At 53.6% G+C, this 22,788-nt stretch overlaps 1 protein-coding gene and 1 long non-coding RNA gene across 11 annotated transcripts in view; one reads left to right on the forward strand and one right to left on the reverse strand.

Moving 5' to 3' along the window:
• PEBP4 (phosphatidylethanolamine binding protein 4) overlaps positions 1-22,788 on the forward strand; it is a 247,315-nt gene that overhangs the window by 224,152 nt on the left and 375 nt on the right. For all 9 annotated transcript variants that reach the window (XM_038573813.1, XM_038573809.1, XM_038573814.1 and 6 more), the window contains 2 exons: positions 9,122-9,167; positions 11,857-11,970. In XM_038573813.1, the coding sequence (XP_038429741.1) occupies positions 9,122-9,167; positions 11,857-11,970 (160 nt within the window). The remainder of the gene's footprint in view (positions 1-9,121; positions 9,168-11,856; positions 11,971-22,788) is intronic.
• Positions 1,191-20,549, reverse strand: LOC111092334. 2 transcript variants are annotated; one of them, XR_005378684.1, is made up of 3 exons: positions 20,160-20,549; positions 3,599-3,693; positions 1,191-1,541 (listed from the first exon to the last, which is right to left on the reverse strand). It is a non-coding gene; the product is annotated as an uncharacterized LOC111092334 (long non-coding RNA). The 2 variants fall into 2 exon arrangements; XR_005378685.1 differs by having other exon boundaries at positions 1,191-1,612.

The following is a 22,788-nucleotide window of genomic DNA, read 5'->3' on the forward strand; positions in this document are numbered from 1 at the left end:
TGCCAGGAGACTTCTCGGGTCTGCCGCAGCACGAGGGGGCTGGCAGGATGGGTTCCCGGTCTCCTTCCCACCCTTCCCCCAGTGGGTGGCCCGGGGAAGGGGAACCACGATGACCCTTGCACTAGGATGGCACTGGGGGGCTGGAGAATATTTCTCTTCCTAATTTCATCTTGATGACAGCCCCATGGGGAAAGCAGGGGGGCAGGCATCATCGTCATTGCCGCTCGGTAGGTAGAGCAGCAGAGACACCGAGAAAGTAAGTGTCTTGCTCACAGTCATGTAGCTGATTGGTAATGACATTGGACTGAAGCCCAGTTTGCCCTTTCGGACGGCCGCGCCAACAGCTCAGTCGCTCATGCAGCAGGGCTGCCTCTAACTGGATGGCACCCCTTCCCTAGTTCTGTGGCAGCCGAGAATGAGACCACGAAGCACGACTCCTTCAGCAGGGCAGGCGACCTCTGGCCTCCCAGGGATGCCTCTCGTGAGGGTCACTGCCCCTGAGCAGGAAAGGTCCCGGAAGGCGGGGACCAGAGGGAGCGAACTTGTATTAAGACGCCGGCGGAATGCCTGGGCATTGGAGGCACCCGGCAAGAGGTGTTTCCCTTTCTTCATGTGGTGACCACGACCACACAAATATTAGATTATTGACTCCTAAGGAGGTTTGAGCAGGCACAAGGCCAAATGGCCCATTCCTTTTATTTGTTTTTCAGCATCACAGTGGTGCTGTAGCAGGGTGCAGAATTGGTTATTCACTGTGACAACCACAGCGATGTTTAAAATTACGTAAGGTAGTTCCAGTGTGTGTGTGTGTGTGTGTGTGTGTAAGAAGATAAGAACTAGTGTTTAATTAGATCACTAACCAAAGTAGTTAAGATCAAAGGAGTTCGGGCACTGGAAGTCTAAGATTCAAGTGATCAGGGACGTGTGCTTACGAAGAAGAGCCAGTTCTCTACATGATTCCAGATAATTGAGGCATTCCAGAGACCCGCTTTTGATTCTGAAAGCCTCGGCTTTGGTTCTAGGTATCTAGAAATGGCAGTCTCTAGTCTCAACTAACATCGACGCACAATAATTATACTTAGCTATCAACTCAGGATACTTGCTCTCGAGCTATCTTTTTTTTTTAATTTTTATTTATTTATGATAGTCACAGAGAGAGAGAGAGAGAGAGGCAGAGACACAGGCAGAGGGAGAAGCAGGCTCCATGCACCGGGAGCCCGACGTGGGATTCGATCCCGGGTCTCCAGGATCGCGCCCTGGGCCAAAGGCAGGCGCCAAACCGCTGCGCCACCCAGGGATCCCGCTCTCGAGCTATCTTAATAGATCTTGTCTATTTCTAAGTGGAGCAGATTCAGGAAAACTATACGTTGTGTTCTTGATCCTGTTTTCCTTCCCACTCCCACTCTCTAACCCTGCCCTGGAGCTGCATCCGGGGAATAGGTGACCTGTGACAGGCAAGGGTCGAAGAGTAGCGGCTCCACCTCCTGAGGTCCAAACCAGTCTGTGAGCTTCAGACACTGAAAGCGGCTCGGGCGGATTATCTGAGCGGGAGGTCAGAGGGGAGTCCAGTTAATGCAGGCCCCAGAGAGGACCGGAGGCTCAAAGCTGGCACCTGTGGGACAAGAAGCTTTGGGACAAATGCAGGGAAGGGAGCCATGGTGTTCTCAGAGCAGTTATCTCTACAAAGAATGATAAGGGGATTCTTTTTCTTTCTAGTTGTTGTATGTGTGTGTGTTTTCAAGCTTTTCTGCAATGAGGTATAGTACTTTCATGATCTGAAACAAAGTTATCATTTGTACAGGGAGGTGTTTGGGTTTGGGGGCCCCAGAGTCACCCACACTGAATGAAGCCATGGCGATGGAGTACAGCTCCATGCAGCTCTGACCTGCGTATAGGCAGTGCCCCAAGGCCTGGCCCTGTCCAGGTAATTTCTTGACCAGAGGCAGCTCCACTGCCCACCCCCCATAACTCTCCTGGGCACACAGCGGCTAAGCACATGGAAAAAGTCTTGCCTTGGGTCTATGGACCCAAAGTTTAGGTTGACCCAAAGTTTTGATTCTCAGAAGCATTGCCTGCCATTCAAAACTAGCCCTAGGTTACATTTCCACCCTTGTCTTAAGCTTTCTTCCAGACCCACCTGCTCCCCTCACATCTTGTTTACATAATTATCCATTATTAATGCAGCTCCCCTTTATTAATTAATTAATCAATTAATTAATTCAGCTGCCCCTTCCCTATCTGGTCTCCTAGAAAACTGAAAAACTCCTACATATCCTTTAGGCCCAGATAGGATAGCCTCCTTTCTTTCTTTCTTTCTTTCTTTCTTTTTTTTTTTTTTAGATTTTATTTATTTATTCATGAGAGACTCAGAGAGAGACAGAGACACAGGCAGAGGGAGAAGCAGGCTCCTTGCAGGGAGCCCGACGCGGGACTCCATCCAGGGACCCCAGGATCATGGCCTGAGCCAAACGCAGGTGCTCAACCGCTGAGCCACCCAGGTGCCCCCTACCTCCTTTCAATAGCTTTTCCTGATCACTTCCCCCAGGCAGCTACAACTTCTATTCTCTGAACTCCTCCAGCCCTTACTTGTAGACTTCAATTATGTAGGCCGATAATAGAGTTTGTTTTTTCTTCATTGATCTGTCTACCACCCTAGACCATGAGTTCCTCAACAACATAAAGTGTGCCTCATTCATATTTCTGCCTCCAACCCAGCGCTTCTCATTCATTGACTCATTTATCTACCCATCTCCCCAGCCATCATCCCTAAGGGCCAGCTCTACACTAGATGTTATCACATACACACAGGTGCAAGACAGCGTGACTTATTTGGAAACCACATGTACTTCCACACTGCCCGGAACAAAGGGCCTGGACAGCCTGTACTTTATAAGCCACAGACAATCTTGACCTTGGCCTTGGGAAATCTTGCCCCTTAACCCAGTGTCGTGAAGAATGGTGAAGCCCTGAGTGAAGCTCCTCTCTCTTATCTGGGTAATTACTTAGTTATAAGAAGCAGATAATCTCCACCCCCCTCCCTCAGCTATAGCCCTCCTCTCCCCATTTTGGCCTCTGGAGTCCCAGGGAGGTAACTGACTCCAGATCCGAAGACAGACTAGGAGTCAAAACCCAGGGGTCCGTTGCCAGTCAGTGCCAAGATACCAGATCTTCAGGCCACCCACTGGCACATTCTAAAGACTGTCACCACCCAGCCCCACTGCCCATGAAGGCGCCAGGAAGAGGCCTATCAGCCCTTCGATGTTAATACTTCTTGAGGGAGACTGGTGCACAAAATAATTGGCCATCCTACACCCCGGGGTCTAGAAGCACTCAGCTCCCAGGAGGGCTCAGGTGCGTGACTCCTCCTCACCACTTCCCACAGACTCCATTTCACCTACCTCGGTGGCCGGCCCTTCTTTCCCTGGCCTCGGGGCAAAAAAAAAGCAGGCCACAGGATTAATTGATCACAGCCTCTCCCTTGAAGCAGGCACTAGTCTCCAGAGCTGGGTCCTCTCCAAGCTGGTGTGAGGTGGCCTGGCAGCCGCAGCCCCTGGAGACCTTGGAGCCCGGGAGCTGTCAGTACCTTCCACTCACTTACCCCTTCTTAATTGCAGAATACACAGATTGCTGGGTAGCACTTTCCAATCTTGTGCCTTTTCCTGGATCCTTTGCCACTTGGCAGCTTGCAGGCAGCTGTGCAAAACAGCAAGGAGCTTTTTCATTTGGTGCCAGCGTCAGAGAGCCTGGAACTCTGTTTCCGTTTCCCTTTTTTTTTCCCCTTCCCGCCCCCCCCCCTTCCCCACCAAGATCTGTTTCCTTTATGTCTCCATTCGCTCTTCCTCATCCCCACATCTTTCTGCACCTCACCTTTCAAGTTAAGGACTCTTCTGACAGCCCCCCCCACACCCTGCCCTGTCTCCACACCCCCCACCCCCAGATCAAAAAGTGAAACTTCCCACTCTGCCCGAGGTTTGCAGCCAGGCAGGAGAAGTGATTGAATCCTCCCATCTAGATGGGAAGAAGTGGGGGAAGAGATTAAATCATCTCCCACAGACTCTAGGAAATGTGCTGCTGACCCTCTGCTCCGGGGGTCAGTGAGCCCGAGTACCTGGGGCCTCCACAAATGCCCAGGTGGGCGGACAGTTGCCTGTAGGTAATTGAAGGGGAATGAGGACACAGTGCTGGCTTCCCTGCTGGGCCCAGCGCTGAGCCTTTCCCTACTCATCAGGCTGCACAACCCAAATCTGGCCCCCGTGCTTCAAGAAGCCTTCACCTGAGGCTTCTCTGGGCTGGGGAAGGGGTGTCCCAGGACCCTGGAGCCTCAGGAAATGTAGCTCTCTGGCTGTCCCCATGGACAAGAAACAAAGAATGGAGATGTCTTTCATCTAATTGGCTCGCCTCTTTGTGGTACTGTAAAGGCTTAATGTGTCGGGGATCTCTGGGACCCTGCCTGGGAGGGCAGAAGGATCCAGGTCCAGACAGTAGCAGTGTGGTCCCATCAAAAGACACTGGGACAGGGAGTCAGGAGTAGAGGCTTCTAGTCTTGGCACTGAGGCCAGCTACCTATGACACCACAGACAAAGGCTTCATTCATCTCTCTACTCCTTCCACAAATGTCTATTTAAGCTTGGGTTCTCCCAAAGCAGAGCCCGAGACAAGGAGTCTAAAGCAAGTAGTGTATTTTCAAAGGGACATGAGGAAGCACCAGTAAAGGACTGGGTAAGACAGGAGGCTAGGAGCAAACGAGTTCCACGGTGGGTACTCAGAGCCAGTATGAAATATGCTACTCCGTCATTCCCCCCAAGAGGCAAGAAGCTGGAGTATTTGTGCACCATTTCCCATCAGCCATTGGTTAGGAACTGTTGCCAGAGGATGTTAATACCCCTACACATCTGCCCTACTGTGCAGGTGGTGAAGCAGGCTCTGGAGGCCAGAGGTGGCCCTGGGACCAGGGGAAGCAGATTGGAAGTAGAGTTGGAGAGCACCGAGGTAGGGAATGAGCCGGGCACTGGCAACGTCCCCTGATCCTGCTCTATGCAAAGCATCTCAAGGGCTACAAAGATGGGAAGGATGCTGTCCCTGCCCTTGAGAGGCTATAGCTTCTCTGGGTTTCTTCCAGTGAAATGGGAGACTGATCTCTACCCTTCCCAAGCAAGGGCTGCTGTGAGATGGATCCATCGGTTAGAACCCTAGAGAAGACATGCTGGAAGCTCATTACGAATGTCAGATAACAGTAGGGGGAGCAGACCCCAGCTTCCAGCACCGTGCTCTCTACTTGACCAGAAACCACTTGGTCAGAGCAAGTCTGGGAAGATAGTCTGTATCTGCCCTGGACCAAGAACAGGGTCGCTGTGACTCTCAGTGGAGTTTTTCTCTGAAGCATCTCACATGCCATTTCCAAACTAACTTGACAGAGAAGCCATGGGTTCTGAGGCATGAGAGAGTTGGAAAGGAAATTTCACATCTATAAACCCAGAAATTCCTCCAGTGTGTCCAGAGTCAAGCTTCTTCTTTGCAACTAGAATAATAACATGTGCCTCTTCCAATGACAGACAGTCATGCACAGAGCCTCCATGCACACACACCCATGCACACATGCGTGCCCACACACACTGAGGGCCAACTTGTATGAGAAAGATGAGACTATTTTTTTTTTCAAAGAGGAGACCACTCATATCCTACGCATTTCAGGGTCCTACTGAACAATCTTCCAACCCCTTCCTCCTTCCCTCCCCTTGACAGAGGATGCTGATAAGGAAAAGAGGTCATCTAGTCTCTGACACTTAGAAGGACTGCAGACATCCTCCCAAGCACACTGCCCTAACACCTCGGGTGTTCCTGCACTGATACCCTGAAAAAGCCATTCTGGGCTTTCCAGCGTTCTTAGGGATCAGAAACCTGCCAATTTCTACACTGTTTATAATTTCTATAATTATTTCCTTTTTTTAACCTTAGCATTTCAACAAGCTCATTTTGAAAATGTCAATCTGTCTTAGCTATAGTACGGGAAAGGCGGTTTTGTCTAGGCTGGGCCCATCTGAAAGAAGAGCAGGATACCTAGGGGAGGGGGGAAGGCCAGGAAGGTGGGCACCAGGTGAAGAGGCCAGGGTGTTGGGGAGCTTTCAGCAGCCCCTTCCCTGCTACACGCTCTCTTTCCAAAACTGTCTCAGACTTGATAGGTGTGGGATCTGTCCCTCAAATGCTGGGTTCAGTGCCCACCCTCAGGGCCCTTTCTAGGAAGTGCTCAGAATCAAAGATTTACCCCACCCTACCCCCACCTTGCCAGAAAGGTTCCAGAATTTCATCCATCCCCAGAGATTTCCAGCTTTCTAAGGTCATCTCAGGTTAAATGAGGTACTCCAGTCCATGGAGACACTTGAGGAGAGCTCATGATTTCATATGGGGGCTGGAGAGTGGGGGGTAGGGAACCATGTAACCACTTCCACTGCGGCCCCAGGCCTCCCAAGTAATATCTGTGTTTTAATAATAGTCTTCCTAAAAACCATGCTGCCTGGAGGAGTGACAGGACTGTCATCACATTGTAGAAAAAGCATAGGATGGCACTATGGGTAAAAGACATGAGATCTTGAGCTAGTGGGTCTCAAAAGTCAAAGGGTCTAAGGCTCTTTCTTCCTGGAATGTTCTGGGATTCTCCCACTCACAGCTCTGTGGCTCTGGACAAGCAGTTTGAGCTCCTTGGAGAGTCAACATCCTCACCCTTTGACTATGGCTTCCTAAGACCCCTGCCACATATTAATTGTATGGTAGAAAGCTTAGCACACACCAACCCCCTGCAGGAGAGACCAGTGAGGTTCATGGCCAAAGGAAACTTAGCCAATCCTCAACCCAGCTTGAGTAAATACCAGCCACACAGACCACAGGCTCTGCAAAGGGTTGGGGGGCGGGGGTGGGCGGGGCGGGGTGCAGTCTCTACAGCCTGATCCTTCCTTAGAGCCTTCCTTCCCTGCTCATCCTTCCAAGGACCAGCACCTGTCCATAGGGCAAGCTCCAGAGAGACCCTAAGAACTCTAAAGCCATCAATGCCCTCTCCTCTCAGCTACCCCAACAGCTGCCTCAGCTGAGCTCAAGGGCAGCTCCCCCAGAGAAGGTGGGCAGGAAGGGCCGCTGGCTTTACTCAATGAATCCACAAGTGTGCGGGTGTGTGTACGTCTTTGCCAAGCTGGCCCCAGTTGATGAGAAAAGACTCCCCGGAGTGAAAGAGGGGAAGGACAGCCTTTCCACACTGATCAAGGCTACAGATCAGACTTTCCACATTGCTCTGCACAAACTCCCTGACCTTACGGGCCCCAGCCCCCACCCTCAGCCCTCCCTGCCCTCACTCAGAGGAGAGAGGCCTGTTTATCACTCTGGGTGGGACCCAAGCCTGTGGGGAATTAAAAAGAAACAGCCTGCTTAGGTTGCTATTGTTTTGTTTAAACAAACCGCTGGCTGGGCTGACTTGGAGAGGAGTGAGGGGGTGGCTGGGAGCGCAGAGCAGGCTGGGCTGGGCCGCCCTGGGCTTAGCCCCCATCTCTCAATCATGCTAGAGCTGCCAGAGAGCCAGACAGCTATTTTGGGAGAGTGGCTGCTAGGGCCTGGGCCCTCACATCCTCTCCTGAGCCAGATGGGTATCAAGGAGAGAGGCCTCCATTCCCCAACCCCTTTCCCCTGCCCTGGTACCCACTGGCTTCTCAACCGCTGGCCACAGCTGGGCCCCATGCCAGCCCTGGGTAAGACAGGGCCTGACACTGCTGAAAGTGGGCCAAGGCAGAGCTGGCATGAGCCCTGCTGTTCCAGGGACCAAATTTAAAGTCGGCCTGGATGCTCCTAAGCAAACAAGACTGGAAGGGGGGGGAGTTGTTGCGGCTTGCTGGAAGGGTGCCGGAGGACAGAGATCTCACCTGCTCAGGGTGAGGAAAACCAAGTAGGAAGGCGGCCCAGGGTGGAGGGCCCCATTCTGCAGTCTCCCACCCATTGTCCCAACCAACTGTCTCCTAGCCTAGACAGAGACAAGCCTGGGGGAGGAGATGTTCTAGCCAAGGAGGCCCAAAGTAAGAACAGTTGGTAGACAAGCTACAGCACAAAGGGGAAGACATCAGGAGGCTTCAAGAAGGGGGCGGGGGGTGCGGCTTTGACTGTGTAGCAGGTAAACCCAACTAGGAGTTGGGTCCCCCAGCTGACCCTGAGAGTCTCTGCAGAGAAATGGGAGGAAATCTCACAGCTCCCCACTCCCAAACCCTCATCCTGAGCACCTCTGAGAGGGGAAGTAGCAGAGGCTACACCAGGAGGGCTTGGTGGAAAGGTGGCCAGAGCACTGTTAGGTGTTGGCAGAACCAATGAAAAGCCATGCTAATCACCATCATTAAGGCCATAAAACCCCACACCTAGGGGCCCCCGAGCTGTGGCACGGACCCAGGGGCCCGGCTCCAGTCCCTTTCATCTAAGCATCTCCCAGTCCTGCACAAACAATAATTAGCACCCGCCCCCGGGATCACCTCATTATCCCACAGACGCGGAGCAGAGGGGAGAGGGGAAGGGAAGGAAGAAGAGGGAAACTGAGGCCAAACAATCTGCCCAGGGGTTATGGGCTGAGTCCAGTCAAGGCTGGGGAAGAAGCTGCCTCAGAATCAGTGGCCTCTGCCCTTCTGGACTCAGGCAGCCATCAGCCTAATGTTCTGAAGGCCCCAAAGAGAGTCTGAGAGGCTGGGTTGGCCTCTGGGAGGATTGTCAACCCCTGCCTTAGATCTGACCAGACCCCATGGGCAGAGACCTGTATTCCATGCCCAGTCTAGGGGCACAGGTGATAGGAATGGAGCGGCCCTTCCAGAAATGTCCTCTCGCTCTCTCCAGTGGTCATGGCATCCATCTCTTCCTCCCAGGCCACCCTCAGCAATGCCCGTGTCTATCTTCTCTCCCTGGACCCCCTGAGGCACCATTTCAAACCCCATAGTCTGTTCTGGCAACATGTCCCAGGAGCAGCCATACATGTTCCTACTCTCCTATCTTACTCCCTTGGGGAGAGAAAGAAGTTAGCAAAACCCACTTGGACTGAAATGTGGTGGTGGTGTGGCCTGCTGCTGCCCCAGGGGGAACCAACACCTATGCCTGTCTCTCATTTCAGGGCACTGATATAAAGAAAGGGAAGCTCCAGGGCCAGGAGTTGTCACGTGAGTACGACCCTCCCACATCCCTTGCCCCAGCCAGGGCAGCGGTGATGACCACAAGAACCATAATAATGCAACTTAATGTTGAGACTTGGCGGTGCAAAAGTGCACACAACCTAGGAGTTTACTCATACTAACTGCTATTTAATGGTCACATTGGTCTTTGGAGGCTGCTTCCACCAGCATCTCCATTTTATTTTATTTATTTTATTTTATTTTATCTTATTTTATTTTATATTTTATTTTATTTTATTTTTTAAAGATTTATTTATTCATGAGAGATACAGAGACAAAGAGGCAGAGACATAGGCAGAGGGAGAAGCATGCTCCCTGCGGGAACCCGACATGGGACTCAATCCCAGGACCCCAGGATCACACCCTGAGCCAAAGGCAGACCCTCAACCACTGAGCCACCCAGGCATCCCAATATCTCCATTTTAAAGAGAACGAAACCCAGGAACAAAACATGACCCACGGCTCACAAGGAGTAATGGGTGGGGCCAGCATTCGATGCAGGGGTCTGCGGGGAGAGCCCCTGTAACTGTTCTCCTGGAGGGATTGGCAGGGTCATTCCCTTCCCTAGCCTGCCTCCCTGCGTTCCCCTGCACCCAGTGCCATGATGCGCTGGCATGAGGCTCCAGAGACCTCCCTTTTCTCGGATGCCTGCCCTTCCCATCCCTATTCATCCCCAGTTCCATTCGCCCTCGGACTCCCCCTGCAAGACCATGCCCTCTACTCAACTTGAAGGGGATGCTCAGGTGCGGACCTGGCCTCTGAAAAGGACCGAGCAAAAAAGACAGATGAGCCCCATAGTCCCACGACACAATGTGAGGTCAGACATCAGATAGGCCTGGGTTCAAATCCCAGCTTCACCACTTCTATGGGCCTGATTTCACCTCTCAGAGCCTCACGTCCTCATCCAGAAAATGGGGATAACACTCATCTTACCAGGTTGTGGCGAGGATTAAGGAGATGTCACAGAGGAAGGTACGTAGCCAGGGCCTGGCATCTAGAAGTGGCTCAACATGTGTGTATCCCTTTCCTTCCTCCTCATGACCCCTCATCTCTACTTCTGAGGAGGATGATTCTTCAGGAAAGCCCTAGTGAGAGGGGTACAGTCTCCACTCCCCTGAGGACAAATTCCCAGCTGCATAGAAGCAGTGAGTTCCAACTGCAGCCTCATGCACACAGAATCACGGACACCAGCTCTTTGGCAGCGTGGAGTGTGCCCACCCTCAAGTGCACTTGGCAATCCACGCATTCACCAGCCTTGCCAAAAGCTGACCCAGCCACTTCTGTTTCTCCACACACCATCACACCAGTTCTAGCAACACCTGCACCTGCACCAGTATAGACCCCAAGTCATACAAATTCACATGGCTCCTGGCACCCCTTGTGCTGTTCTGACTCGGAGCACACACGTGCGCCTGTATCAGTCTGCAATCAGAAACTCAGGGAGAGATGACTAGGCAGGAATTCCCCTGGCCGTGAACATGCTGGAGGCCCCCGTGTCCGGAAGTGCACCATGAGGAACACTTCCAAAGGCTCCAAATAGCGAGTGGTTCTTGTCTAATGACCGGGAGAGGGAGGTGGCCATAAAGCACCGACACTTCCTCCCACCAGCATCCTCACTGTGAACACTCCATCCCCACCCACCCCCAGGAAGATTCCTGGCTCTTTAAAAGGGGAGATGAGAAGAGTGAAGGGGAGGAGGCAGAGGCACACAGATTGGAAGGAGGCCCAACTGGAACCAACCACAAAAGTCTGGCCCACAAAACCCCTGCATAGATTTGGGAAAGAAGGAGAGGTGCCCCCAGCCCACCTCTCCTCTACCCTAGAAAAAGACCTATCTCCTGCACTGAGGGCAAAAGGGAGGGTTGATAGGCCTTCTCCTCCGGAAGAGCCTGAGTGGGCTCCAGTGCCCCGAGCACCCAGATCCTACACTTCCATGATCAAACCTTTGAACCGAGTCCCACCCACCCCCGTAACCACTTCCAGATCCTCCGGATCCAGCCAAGAAATTGGCTTCTTTGGGAATTGAGTTCATAAGGAAATGCTGAAAAGATAAATAAAAATCCACTGCCAAACACTCGCACAGAGGAAGATGGGTTTCTCTTGAGGCAGGAAATCCATCAGGATACACTAAAGCAGCAAAGGGATAACACCAACACCCACTGGCCAAGAAAGGCCCGGGAGTCCCACCAGCGCCCAAAATCCTCAACCAGCCCACACCTCGTTCTCCCTGCACTGCCCAAGATAAGGTGCTTCCTTTTTTTTTTTTTTTTTTTTTTTTTTTTTTTAATTTTTATTTATTTATGATAGTCACAGAGAGAGAGAGAGAGAGGCAGAGACATAGGCCGAGGGAGAAGCAGGCTCCATGCACCGGGAGCCTGATGTGGGATTCGATCCCGGGTCTCCAGGATCGCGCCCTGGGCCAAAGGCAGGCGCCAAACCGCTGCGCCACCCAGGGATCCCGATAAGGTGCTTCCTAAAAGAAGCTACCGAGGCTGAGATCCTGCCAAAGAGAAATCCTAAAGGTTAGCAATGGGTAAGCTCCCAGCTGGGACCCCAGGAGAGTTGAGGGGGACCAAGAAAGGCACAGAGAACTCTCTTTTCCTCTGGCCCAGGGCAGCCAGGAGCCCCTGGGTACTGTGCACTGGGGACCTACCCTCTGTCCTTCTTCTGCCCCTAGCCTACCAGCCTCCCTCCCCGCCAGCACAAACTGGCTTCCACCGCTACCAGTTCTTCGTCTATCTTCAGGAAGGAAAGAACATCTCTCTCCACTCCAAAGAGAATAAAACTCGAGGTAAGGCCTTCCCGTCTGCCAAAGCCAGTGTGAATTCTGGGGTGGAAGTGGATGCTTGTGCATGAACGGGGAAGTTGGGACCTTGACCCCTACCCATGAGCCTTGGAGGCCAGAGTCAAAGGGTGGCCTTTCTTGGCAGTAGACTGGAATGAGTGTCCTAAAGAAGGTGTTGGCATTGGATGGAATCTCCCCCAAGACGTAAGTCAAGTCCCACAGACCAAGATGGTGGCTTTAGTTGGGTGGGTAGGTCTATAAGGCCGGGTCCCAAAGGAAATAACTGGAGCCAGTGAGAGAAGCATTTCCCCAACTCAGCCTTGAATGGCATGTGCAGGCAGCTACCTCGCAGCACTTCTGCAGGTAATTGTACCCTATAATTGAGTCTGATCTGGGCAAGAAGGCCCTGGAATGCCACCCTGCCAGTCTGTCTTCATTGGTCGTTAATTGCTCTGTCTGCCCAGTACTACCTCAATGGCGCAGCAAAAACTTCCCCAGCCATGCGCCTTCCACTAGCTTCTCTGAGCAGCCCTTCTGTATCCTGGAGAGGATCCACTCCCTGTAGCCACCAGAGCTGGGGAGCGGGAAGACCTGTGGACATCTGGCCACTGCAATGCCTCAGGCGACTCACCTGACCCTGTGTGAGCCATGCCCTTCCTCTGAGCCTTGGATTTTTCTCCAGGAAAATGGGAAATAAAATATGCTCTGTGCACTCTATCATCTCCCCATTTGGGGGGAAGGGAAGATAACGTGGAAAGTACAGATGCCATCTCCAGAGTACAAACAGCACATCCCCCTGGCTGGCAGGAGGGTGAGTGGGTGGGTGAGTGTCATCAGCCATTTGCTCTCACCCAGTGACCCTGACCAACTTCTACCTACTGGGAAGCCAGGGAAGGTATTGTTACAAGGCTGTTGCCCAAGGCCCCAGAGGTTGAACGAAGGAGGCCTTCAGGTGTGCTAAGCAGGAGCCACCAATCACAGAAGGCTCTGGGCTGCCCTGAAAGCAGAGTTGGTGCAACCTTTCCACTGGTGAACCCTCCCCAGGTGCCCTCAGCACCTTGCCAATCTGTAAATCTGCTTAAACTGCTTTCCCAGAGACACACTTGCAAATCTGGAAACAAAGAAAGACAAGAAAAATGTATCTTGCCCAAGCCAAGATGAATTTCTCCAGTTCCCTGGATCCATCTCACAGAAGACATCGTGAGCTCCCTTCCACCAATCCAGGCACTGCACTTTCTGGGAGCTGGGAACTAGCACCTCAGCCCACCATGTTCCCCCACAGAGTAAGGCAGTGCCTCTGAGACCCACGTTAGACATCGAGGTCACAAAGCCCACACCCTGGGGGAGGGGAGGTAATGCTCAGGCTGTCCCCTGAAAGAGCCCCCCACCCCCACCCCTGCAGAATCAAGTGTTTTCTGAGGGGTGGGGTGGCAGGGGAAGGAGAGAACAGTAGGTTGTGAAGCCAGGAGGAGCATGAAAGGGGCAAAGGAAGAAGGGAGGGGCATGTCGCAGACACTTGGCCCTGCCATGGCTGCGGTCCTCGGGTTTGATCCTAGCTGGTCCTCCAGAAAACACGGTGGCTCGTGTGCCCCTCCCATGACACTGGCAGCAGCAAAGAGGCTCAAAACCTATCTAGACTGACACCCATTTATTGTCCCCCCAGTCTCTGCCCAAACCACAGTTTGTTATGCACACTCCTCAACACACATACACGTACACACATGCACGTGTGTGCACACACACACACACCCCTCTGATCTATGTGAAAACTTAGGAACTGGGCTTGCATCTGGCAGTCTCTTGACTTCTGTGCCATTTTGCTTGCTGCCAGAAATGGAGGTGGAAAAATTATCCTCCCAGGTGAGCTCTCTGGCCGGGCCAGGGTTCCAATTCCACCATATGACACCTTTCAGTGCTTAGGATAGGATGCTGATTCCACTGCACAGGGAATGTTCCCTGCCCTCAGGGGGCTTACAGTCTACTTTGAAAACACTTAAATAACAATGCAAAGCAGCTTATAATTAAGCACTTAATTGCATGTTTCTGGCTTTAAAGACAACTGGAGATTAAGTAGATTTAGGGATTGTCTCTACCTTCCTAGGATCCCCTTCCCTCCAAGAAGACACACCCTCTTTAGCCAGGAAGGGTGCAAAGGTATTTTACTGCAGGGTGAGGAGATCTGTACTGCCAGTCTCCAGCTAGTGATGTGATGTGTGGGCAAATCAGCTATCCTCTCTGAGCCTCGGTTTCCCCGTCTAGAAAATGAGGGGTTGGACCTAGATGATCTACAAGTCTGGATGGCCCTGAGGCTACGTGGAAGAGGCGCGGCCTGGGCTGGGCCTCAGAGAAGCAGGACATTTGACTTCTTCAGTGAAAGAGAGAGGAAGCCCTGGGCTGGAGAAACCACAGATGCAAAGATAATTTTTTAAAAGTGAGAAGGGGCACCCCTCGTGAGAGGCAATGAGGCCGTGAAAGGAGAAAGGGGGAAGCTTGCGCAGTTTCATGAAAGCCCAGCAGAGGCATGATCTGGGCAGGCACCGTGAAGTGCCGTTAGACATAGCCCACAGGAGAGGCGACACACAAAAGCCACCCTTTAGAATTGACTAAGCTGGAGCGGTGGGCTGGACTGAGGGGAGCAACAGCACAGGAGGCCGCCAGAGGCATGGAGATGTGTGCCTGGATGAACCCGGGGGGCCATGGCAGTAGCAGAAGCCGCCCTTGCACTTCGTTAGAACTCCAAAGGTCTGGCGCTCTCTGAAGCACCTGCACCGTGCTTGTGGATGCAGGGAGCCCCAGGCTGGGCCAGCCCTCAGGAGCCCAGGACCTGGAGCCAAGGAACACAGGCCCTGGGCCTTACTTTGGTCTAGTTTTCTCCCCATGGGAAGGTATCCTCGGAAAGACAGGGGAGTCCTAGGCTACATATGATAGAACCAGCCACTTGTGTTTCCTGGACAAGGAAGGCAGGGACAGATTTCAAGATTGAAGGGGAAAGCCAGTATGCAAGAGCCAGGTAGAAAGGCATCCCTGAAGGACAGTTGACTTGAGCCCATCCTATTGGGTCCTTTCCTCCCTAGGACTTAGGTGTGAATGACAGTTTAGGATGAGAAGCAAGTGTGACATTATTCTAGTTGAACTTGTATGACCATGGGGGCTGGGGAACATTGCTCAGTGCCAGGGACTGAAATCCTCTCCAAGGTTTTTCGCTATTCTGTGACCTCAAGACAACAGATATGGGGTCAGCAGATGGGATACCCTGATATATCCATTGTGTGGCCTTGGACAAGCCACTTCACATCTCTAGGCCTCAATTTCTACATCATCAAGATAAGGGATTGGACTAGCTGGTCTACCATTGATTGACACTTAACAAACTTGCTCCCAGCTTCCCAAGTCCCCCCAACTACCCCCAAGTGCTGTGAGACAAGTGCAGCAAGCAAGTGATCAGACTTGCCTAGCCCAGCCAACTCCACACACTTCGGGGTGGAAGCCCTCCCTCAGACGCTGATCTGCCAGGACCATAGTGAGGGCCCTAGAAGGGGATTTGGAGACACCTTGCTTCAAGTTTATGAAGCCCTGCCTTCCCACCCCTCCTGCCTTTACACAGCTCCCTCCTCTCCCTGCTGGTTTTCCCACAGCATGCTGGGCATGATTCACAAATGCCCTCTGCATTCGTTGGGATGATGTCGAGCGTGTGTGAGGCAGTGTTGTAGGTGCTGTGGGCAGAGAAGTGAGCCGTGTGGACCAGGTGCCCGCTCCCATGGATGTATGCTCTCACCTGGTGTAGCTCTGTGGATAATTAGACCTCATGGAGCCAGTGGAGGGAGAGACTCAGATAGTTGGAGCATGACCACATCCCAAACAGTGAACAACAGTGAAGCTAAGGGAGCCCTCTGACCAGAGCTGGCCCAGTTCCACTGACATTTATCCCAAAGGCAACACCTCACCCTCCCAAACTTGGGCCTGCAACACATTGGACTTGCACCTCTGCCTCCAACCTCTCCCAGCTCTCATACCCACCCCCCTGCACCTTCTATGTCCAAAGCCCAGAATCTGGCCTTGGGGCTCATCTGTGGCTCTTGACGGTTCACCCCTGCATCTTCTTCCACACAGCCGCCTTGGATTCGGCACCTAGGCTCCTACTACTTTGTAGGGGAACCAGCTGAATGAGTTGAAGGGACGTGTGCGAACAAGGGCCCGCACACACAGTACTGGTTCACACCCCATCCTGGGCCCCAATCTATACCATAGGCTGCCAGACACCCACTAACTCCTGCTGTCTAAGTCCGTGGTGGAGCCCACCACGCTCCCCCTCAGCCCACTGATCCGGGCAGACCATTTCTCCCATTCCCCCATTTCTCCCATTCCCCGAGCCGGATGGCCCTGCCTACCTGCAGAACACCAGCCCTGCCCTCCCCACCCCCCATGATACTTTTCCACAGGGCGGTCTTTTTTTTTTTAATATTTTATTTATTTATTCATGAGAGACACACACAGAGAGAGGCAGATACAGGCAGAGGGAGAAGCAGGCTCCATGCACGTAGCCCAACGTGGGACCGGATCCCAGGTCTCCAGGATCACGCCCTGGGCTGTAGGCAGCACTAAACCGCTGTGCCACCAGGGCTGTCCCTCCACAGGGCAGTCTTATCTCAACTTGACCCTGCCCTCCACCACTGCTGGTGTTCCTTCCACGTGCTCAGTGACACTGTGTTGTGCCTCCTTACTCACCCACTTTCATCTTTTTTGTATTACTCAATCATTTTTCACTTGCACAGGTCCCACTTCCACCATGAGGCTTTAAATTCCTTGAGGGAAAAGCTCACCTCTGCCGGATATTTCCTCTTAACCACCTGGCCCTGTGCTCTGCCCACTGTGAACTTGCAGTCAATGAGGATGTTTGTGTAGGGGACACACCCACGTATGCACATGTACAAGCCACACACACACACACACACACACACACAGCTGTACATTCTCACACCCCCATATTCAATTCATCATCAACTTCCTTTAACACCTGAAAAGACTGCCACCCCTGTGAGCACCATGACCACAACTGACAATTTTGGCCTCCACATGCTCCCTGTCCCAACGACAAGCAGGCGGGAAGGACCCCTTGTGCCTAGCCTCTCCACCAGCCTGCCCTGCCTTTCCCTGGCTGTCCCTTCACTCAGCTGCCAGACCCTGTGGGGTGCTAGGACCATAGCCACTGGGTGAATGAGGAGACTCATTCACTCCCACTGGGTGAATGAGGAGACTGAAGCCCAGAACCCTGATGGCTTAGGGATCCACAGTTAATAGCAAAGATCTCTGACTTCTGGGTAAGGCTCTTTGCTCCTACCGCCCACTTACCCACATTCCCTCTCCCCTCACCCAGACCACCAGACATCTGAGCTCTAGTGTGGGGATAAAGAGTAAGCAAGTCCATCCTAAAGCCCTGGGTGCCCTTGGCTAGCAGCAGCAGCCACCTGAGGCTGTGGGCTCCCGGGCCCCTTCCCCGGAGAAGGCTATAGCACTGTGTGGAGACTAGAACTCCCGGGGAACTGTGGTCTGCGTCATGCCACATCTCAGCCACCTGGCCCGGAGGTGTCACGAGCCAGCCTCACGGCCTCAAGCTCCTCTCACAAGGGATCTGGGGAAATCCCCTCCGTGCCCCACAAGATGATGTGCCTCTCCGAGGCAGTGAGCCCAGGATGGTGCCACGGTGCCAGGGGAGCTAACGGGCCACACCATCCTCCGTCACCGCCTTGCTGGGGCAGCCTCAGAGACCTGCAGAGAGACTGTTCCTTGCAAAACGGGACGGGAGGGGTAGAGGAGGTTTCCTGGGTTCTGGACCAGATGCCATAACCCACTCCCCAGCACCACCCACACCTGAATTGAGCAACTCCTGGGCTGAGACTTGCCACACAGCAGGGTTTAAGTCTCGCCTGTGGCCTCTAAAGGCCTGAGGTGGCACCATGGGTGACTGAGACAATGGGCTTTGCAGGGGAAATGTTTGAAAGCACAGGCCAAGGGCAGGAAGGCAGCAGAACTCCAAGCAGTGTCAACATAGGAGGCATTGATGGGGAGGGACAGAGGCTGGGAGAAAATCTTGCCAGGCCTGGTGGCAGCGAGGAAAAAGTACATGGTGTGGGCAAAGATGGAAGGAAGGGGGCCCCCGCCTGCAGACCAGCCCCAAACACACACAGAGACACACACAAACACACACAGCCCACTGCAAAACAGCCCCTCCCCCCTGCCATGACCTCCCATGGTGGTTCACCTGGCCAGGCCCCAGAACCCCCAGGGGCCCAGCCCCTGAGTCACTGTGTGGGCTTGTGTCAGGCAGCCCTCTTCTGCCTCCCAAGGGCCCCACCCACCTGGCAGAGCGGGTAGGACTGGGGGCCTGGCAGCAACCCAGATGGGGCCATCCTGGGCAACTCTCAGACAGGCACCCCAGGCTGGGAACTGCCTGCACCCTCCACGGGCCGGTCAGAAGCACGCCCCGGTCAAGCCAAACATCACCCGTCCAAGGCAGTATTGAACAGATCGTCGGGAAACCACAGACTATCCCCAAATATCAGCCAGAACTCCAGCCGGCTACCCCCAGCAAATCCTGGAATTGATCACCGGAAGCTGAAATTGACAGCTCGGAGCCTTCTCTCCCACCCCCTTCCCCACCCGACCCCCTTCACCCCCCCACCCCAAGAGAGAGGGAGGCATGGGTGATCCATTTACTGGGTAAATAGGAATTGCACTTCTACTCTCCAGCCCTCCGAGCGCTCCAGAAGAGCCGGGTAACCCCTGCCCACCTCTGGACCCTCCTCCCTCCCCCCTCCCCCAGCATCCCTATCCTCACTTCTACCAAAGTCAAAGTGGTCCCCTCTGCCCCAAGCCTCTCAAGCCAGCAGGATCAGCCACTCAGCAAATATTCTCCAGGAGTAATTGGATGTGATGGAACGAGGGCTTTTCAGCTCCTGAGTGGAAGTCTCCGGATGTCATTTAATGGCACAAAAAATAAGAGGCCCAGGCCTCCCGCCTACCACCGCCAGGACATCATTAATCTCAGCAGAAAGGCATCAGTGCTTCTATCACGCAGCCAGCCCCGCGAAGAACCAGACAAATTACAGACCTGAGCCGGGCGCTCGATGGGGCGGTTATTAGGCTCGTGTTCAATTTTTGTTCTTTCTTCAGGGCTACTATCCCCTGACAAGAAGCAATGGTGTCCCTAGGGAAAGGGGTGGGTGAGGTGGCGGGGAGACAGGGAAGAGGTGGCCGCCTTGGTTAGACACAACTCGCCTGCCTTGCAGGACAGGGCAGCTGCTCCTCACAATAGAGGCCCAAGCAGCTCAGCTCACAAAACAGCTCAGGGAAGGGAGACCCCAAGTCTCAGGACCCTGCCACTTGTTCTGCAGCCCACCTGAGTGGAGGCCTCCGTCCCAGTGGGGGCTTCCCAACCCCTACTTCCTGGGCTGAGAGGGAGACACTTGAGGGCCCCCTGAGGACCAAATGGCAAGTCAGGTGGGAGATGTCCCTTGGCTAGAGTGAGGACACACAGGGAACACTGCCCTGTGTCCCCTGGGAAGTCTTAAGAGTGAGCCTGCTAAAGAGACCAGGTGTGATGCTAAGAATGGGACCCCATCTGCCAGGAGCTGCAAAGTTGTGCTACTGGCCAAGGCCTAGCTTGTTACTAGTCCAGTGTTCGTTGTCTTGTATTATAAACCTGTTGAGGGAAGGAGTAGGACCTCGACGTAAGCAAACCCACTGTATGCCCAGCAGACACCGGGAAGCAGCTATCAGTTGGGCCGTCAGATTGCCCTCAGCCCAGAGGTTGCTCGTTCTAGCAGAAGAGCTGTCCACCCCATTCCCACAAGTCCTCTAAGGGGGAGGAACCAGACCAGAAGAATATTTCTCAGTCCTGAGATGCCTATTTAACCCTGATAGGCCCAAGAGGGCTGTCCAATCCCATGTGATGAACCACTCCCAAACAGTGCTAAGCCAACCCCACAGCCTGGGGAAGCTGGGGGCAGAGAATGACTATCAGACCTGCCCCAGGGCGATTCCAGAACTTTCTAGCCGTCACAGCTCCTGAGACTCAAGCTGGGAGGATGAGTAGCAGAAATCTTGGAGCCCTCTCCCAATTGTTGAAGTCACTGTCTAGGAGAGATTGGGCACCCAGTGGTGGCTCAGAAACCCCTGATGGCTTTAGGTAAGCTCACCCAGCTCTCCTCTTGGCCCATTTCTGGAACATCTCTCACATCCAGCATCCTTCATCGCCAACGTCTTCCCTATCAGCACCAACCAGTAGGGGAGAGACTGGCCTCTGGGCACAGCCAAGGCATAAGGCTTCCCGGGATGGGAATGGTGCCCCCAGGGTTGTGCAGAGAACATCTGGCACATCCTACACAGCAGCCCCACCCTGAGGAGACCAGGCCCCAGTGTTCCAGCCACTGGGCTGCTCAGGAAACGGGCAGCAGACATCCTCCTCCTTTCTCCCTCACTCACTACCCCTGCCCTGGGCCTAGGAAGAGCCCATCCTGGGTGGGCCCGAGGATACGAGGGGAGTGGCCTGTGCCAAGACAGCAGCACCACCCTCTTCCTGCAGGGTAGCAGCCTCTGCAGCTCCAAGATGGAGCAGTGCCATACAGGATGGGACTTTCCTCCACATGGTGACCACGAAGCCACAGCCTCTGAGCTCCCCATCTCTCCCCACACACACCCCTAAGGGCCTGACTCACCCCTCTTCCTTCTAGAACTTGCACAGGGTCAGTTCCTCTTGCCCTTTGTGGCAGGAAATGGGGGTGTGAGGAGTCAGGGCCCAGCCAGGGGAGGAGGCAGTAGGAGGCTAGCAAGCTGTCCTCGCTCTCCTGAGGGACACGGGCTGGTTTGAGGAGCTGCCCAAGAACCACAGCCTTGTCGGAACTGTGACCAGGAAGGAGCTGTGAGGCCCTTAGGGCAATCCAAGCTCAATCAAGAGAAGCCCTCTGAGCTAGAGAAGGGCAAGGTCCGAGGGAGGGGAGCCAGGTCTCCCTCAGGGTACAGGGGATTTCTTTCCACCGCTCACCCTGATCTCGTGATGAGAGTTTCAATTCCTTCCTGCCCACCAAGGTTTCTTCCTGCCCTATTCGGTGGGGAAGGCCCACTTGTCCACATGCCAGTCACACACCAGTTCACCCATGAGCACTTTTCCTGGCTTGCAATTGCACACACACACACACACACATGAATACACACATGCACACACTTTCCCAGGATCACAGTACCACCAGTTCTTTTCCAACCAGCCAGGCTCTCTGGGTGTGAAGACCATGCCAGGCCAGGGCCTCCCTGCCTCCCCTCCCAGTGGAAGACCCCACAGCACTCAAACACCCACCTGTCGTCACCCAGCAGCAGCCTTCCCCCAGGAGAGGGTCTCCCAGGACCCAGGGCCTCTCTCCCTAATCTGAGCATGCAGTCACCAGATGGGACCTGTGGGGACCTGAAGAGGCCCTTCCCTGCATCCCTGCCCCTAAGAAGCATCCTCACCGGAACCCCATCTTGTGCCCCATCCTCCCATCTGTGCACTGGGGATAAAAATAGTCCCCCCTTGTGAGGATTAAGTGTATGAATATGCATGGAGTTCCTGGCGCATAGGAAGCACAATATAGATGTGTTATTACTATTATTATTATTTGCATTATCATTATTATTGTCTTGTTTCTTTGGATTAAAAAATTTTTTTTTGTTTTCCTTGAAAACACTTTTGAAGTACAAATAGCCCCAGGGTAGGGGAGGAAGGATGTTAAGTGGAAAAACAGCACTTCAAGGCACTTGCTGTCTTCCTTGTTAAAAAGGGTAGCGGGTGCAGACAGAGGACCACAGGCAGATAAATGGCAGCTCCGAGAGGAATGCTCAGCTGCCACCCTTGCCCTGCTTTCTCTGTGCATGTTCGAGATTACTCTTCTCCCCCCGACCAGGAGGACCAGGGCATATCAGTCACTGTCTCGTTCTGCTCCGGGCAGGGTCTTCCCTGAGCACTCCCTCCACCCAAAGAAGGTTCGTAGATTTAGCCAAAAAGAAAAAGAAAACAGGATGCCCAGTTAAACGTGAATTTCAGATAAACAAGGAATGAGTTTTTAAGTATGCTTCATGCACCATGTGGGACGTGCTTATGAATTATTTGTTGTTTATCTCAGATTCAGGTTAAGCTGGACATCCTGTATTGTAGTTGGCAATCGTGCCCAGAGGGTGCCTGAGGCCCAGGGTTTGGGAAACAGGACCGTGGGAATACGCTTTTGACCACTTCCCGCAGCTTCTCCCCAGTGCCCGGGGCTATGCCCTCCTTGCCCTGCTGCTGGGCCTGTCCACACTCGCCCCAGGAGAGGCACCTCCCCCTGCACCCCTGTGCTTTCTCCCCTTGCGGAGCACCTGGGCACCAGCTGGGGACTTCTCATGCATGCTCTGCTCCCGCGGGATACAGGTGCTCAGGAGTGAGGAGAGCCCTTCCCCTCCACCTCTGCCACAGCTGGGCTTCTGGGAGGAGAATGGAAGAAGGACACGGATGCTTGGGCCAGTCTCAGCCCCAGCAGCTGGGGTGATCAGGCGTGAAGGAAAGAAGCATGTAGGCCTCAATCATGGGGTCAGGAGAGCCTGCGGAAAAAGAAGGGTGGGTAGAGGAAGTGCGCAGCCCACCCGACCGGGCGCTTCCTTTCTATGTGAGTGAGGAGGCAGGGTTATGGCAACCAAAGGCAGTGCTTGACCTAGTCCAGACTCAGTCCCCGCTGCTTCCCAGGCACTCTGCTAACATCCAGCTAGGACCCAGAAGGCACCCCCAGGCGCTCTGACAACCTGGGCCCTAGGGCCAATGTC

This window comes from Canis lupus, chromosome 25 (assembly GCF_011100685.1).
Source record: "Canis lupus familiaris isolate Mischka breed German Shepherd chromosome 25, alternate assembly UU_Cfam_GSD_1.0, whole genome shotgun sequence".
NCBI lineage: Eukaryota > Metazoa > Chordata > Mammalia > Carnivora > Canidae > Canis > Canis lupus.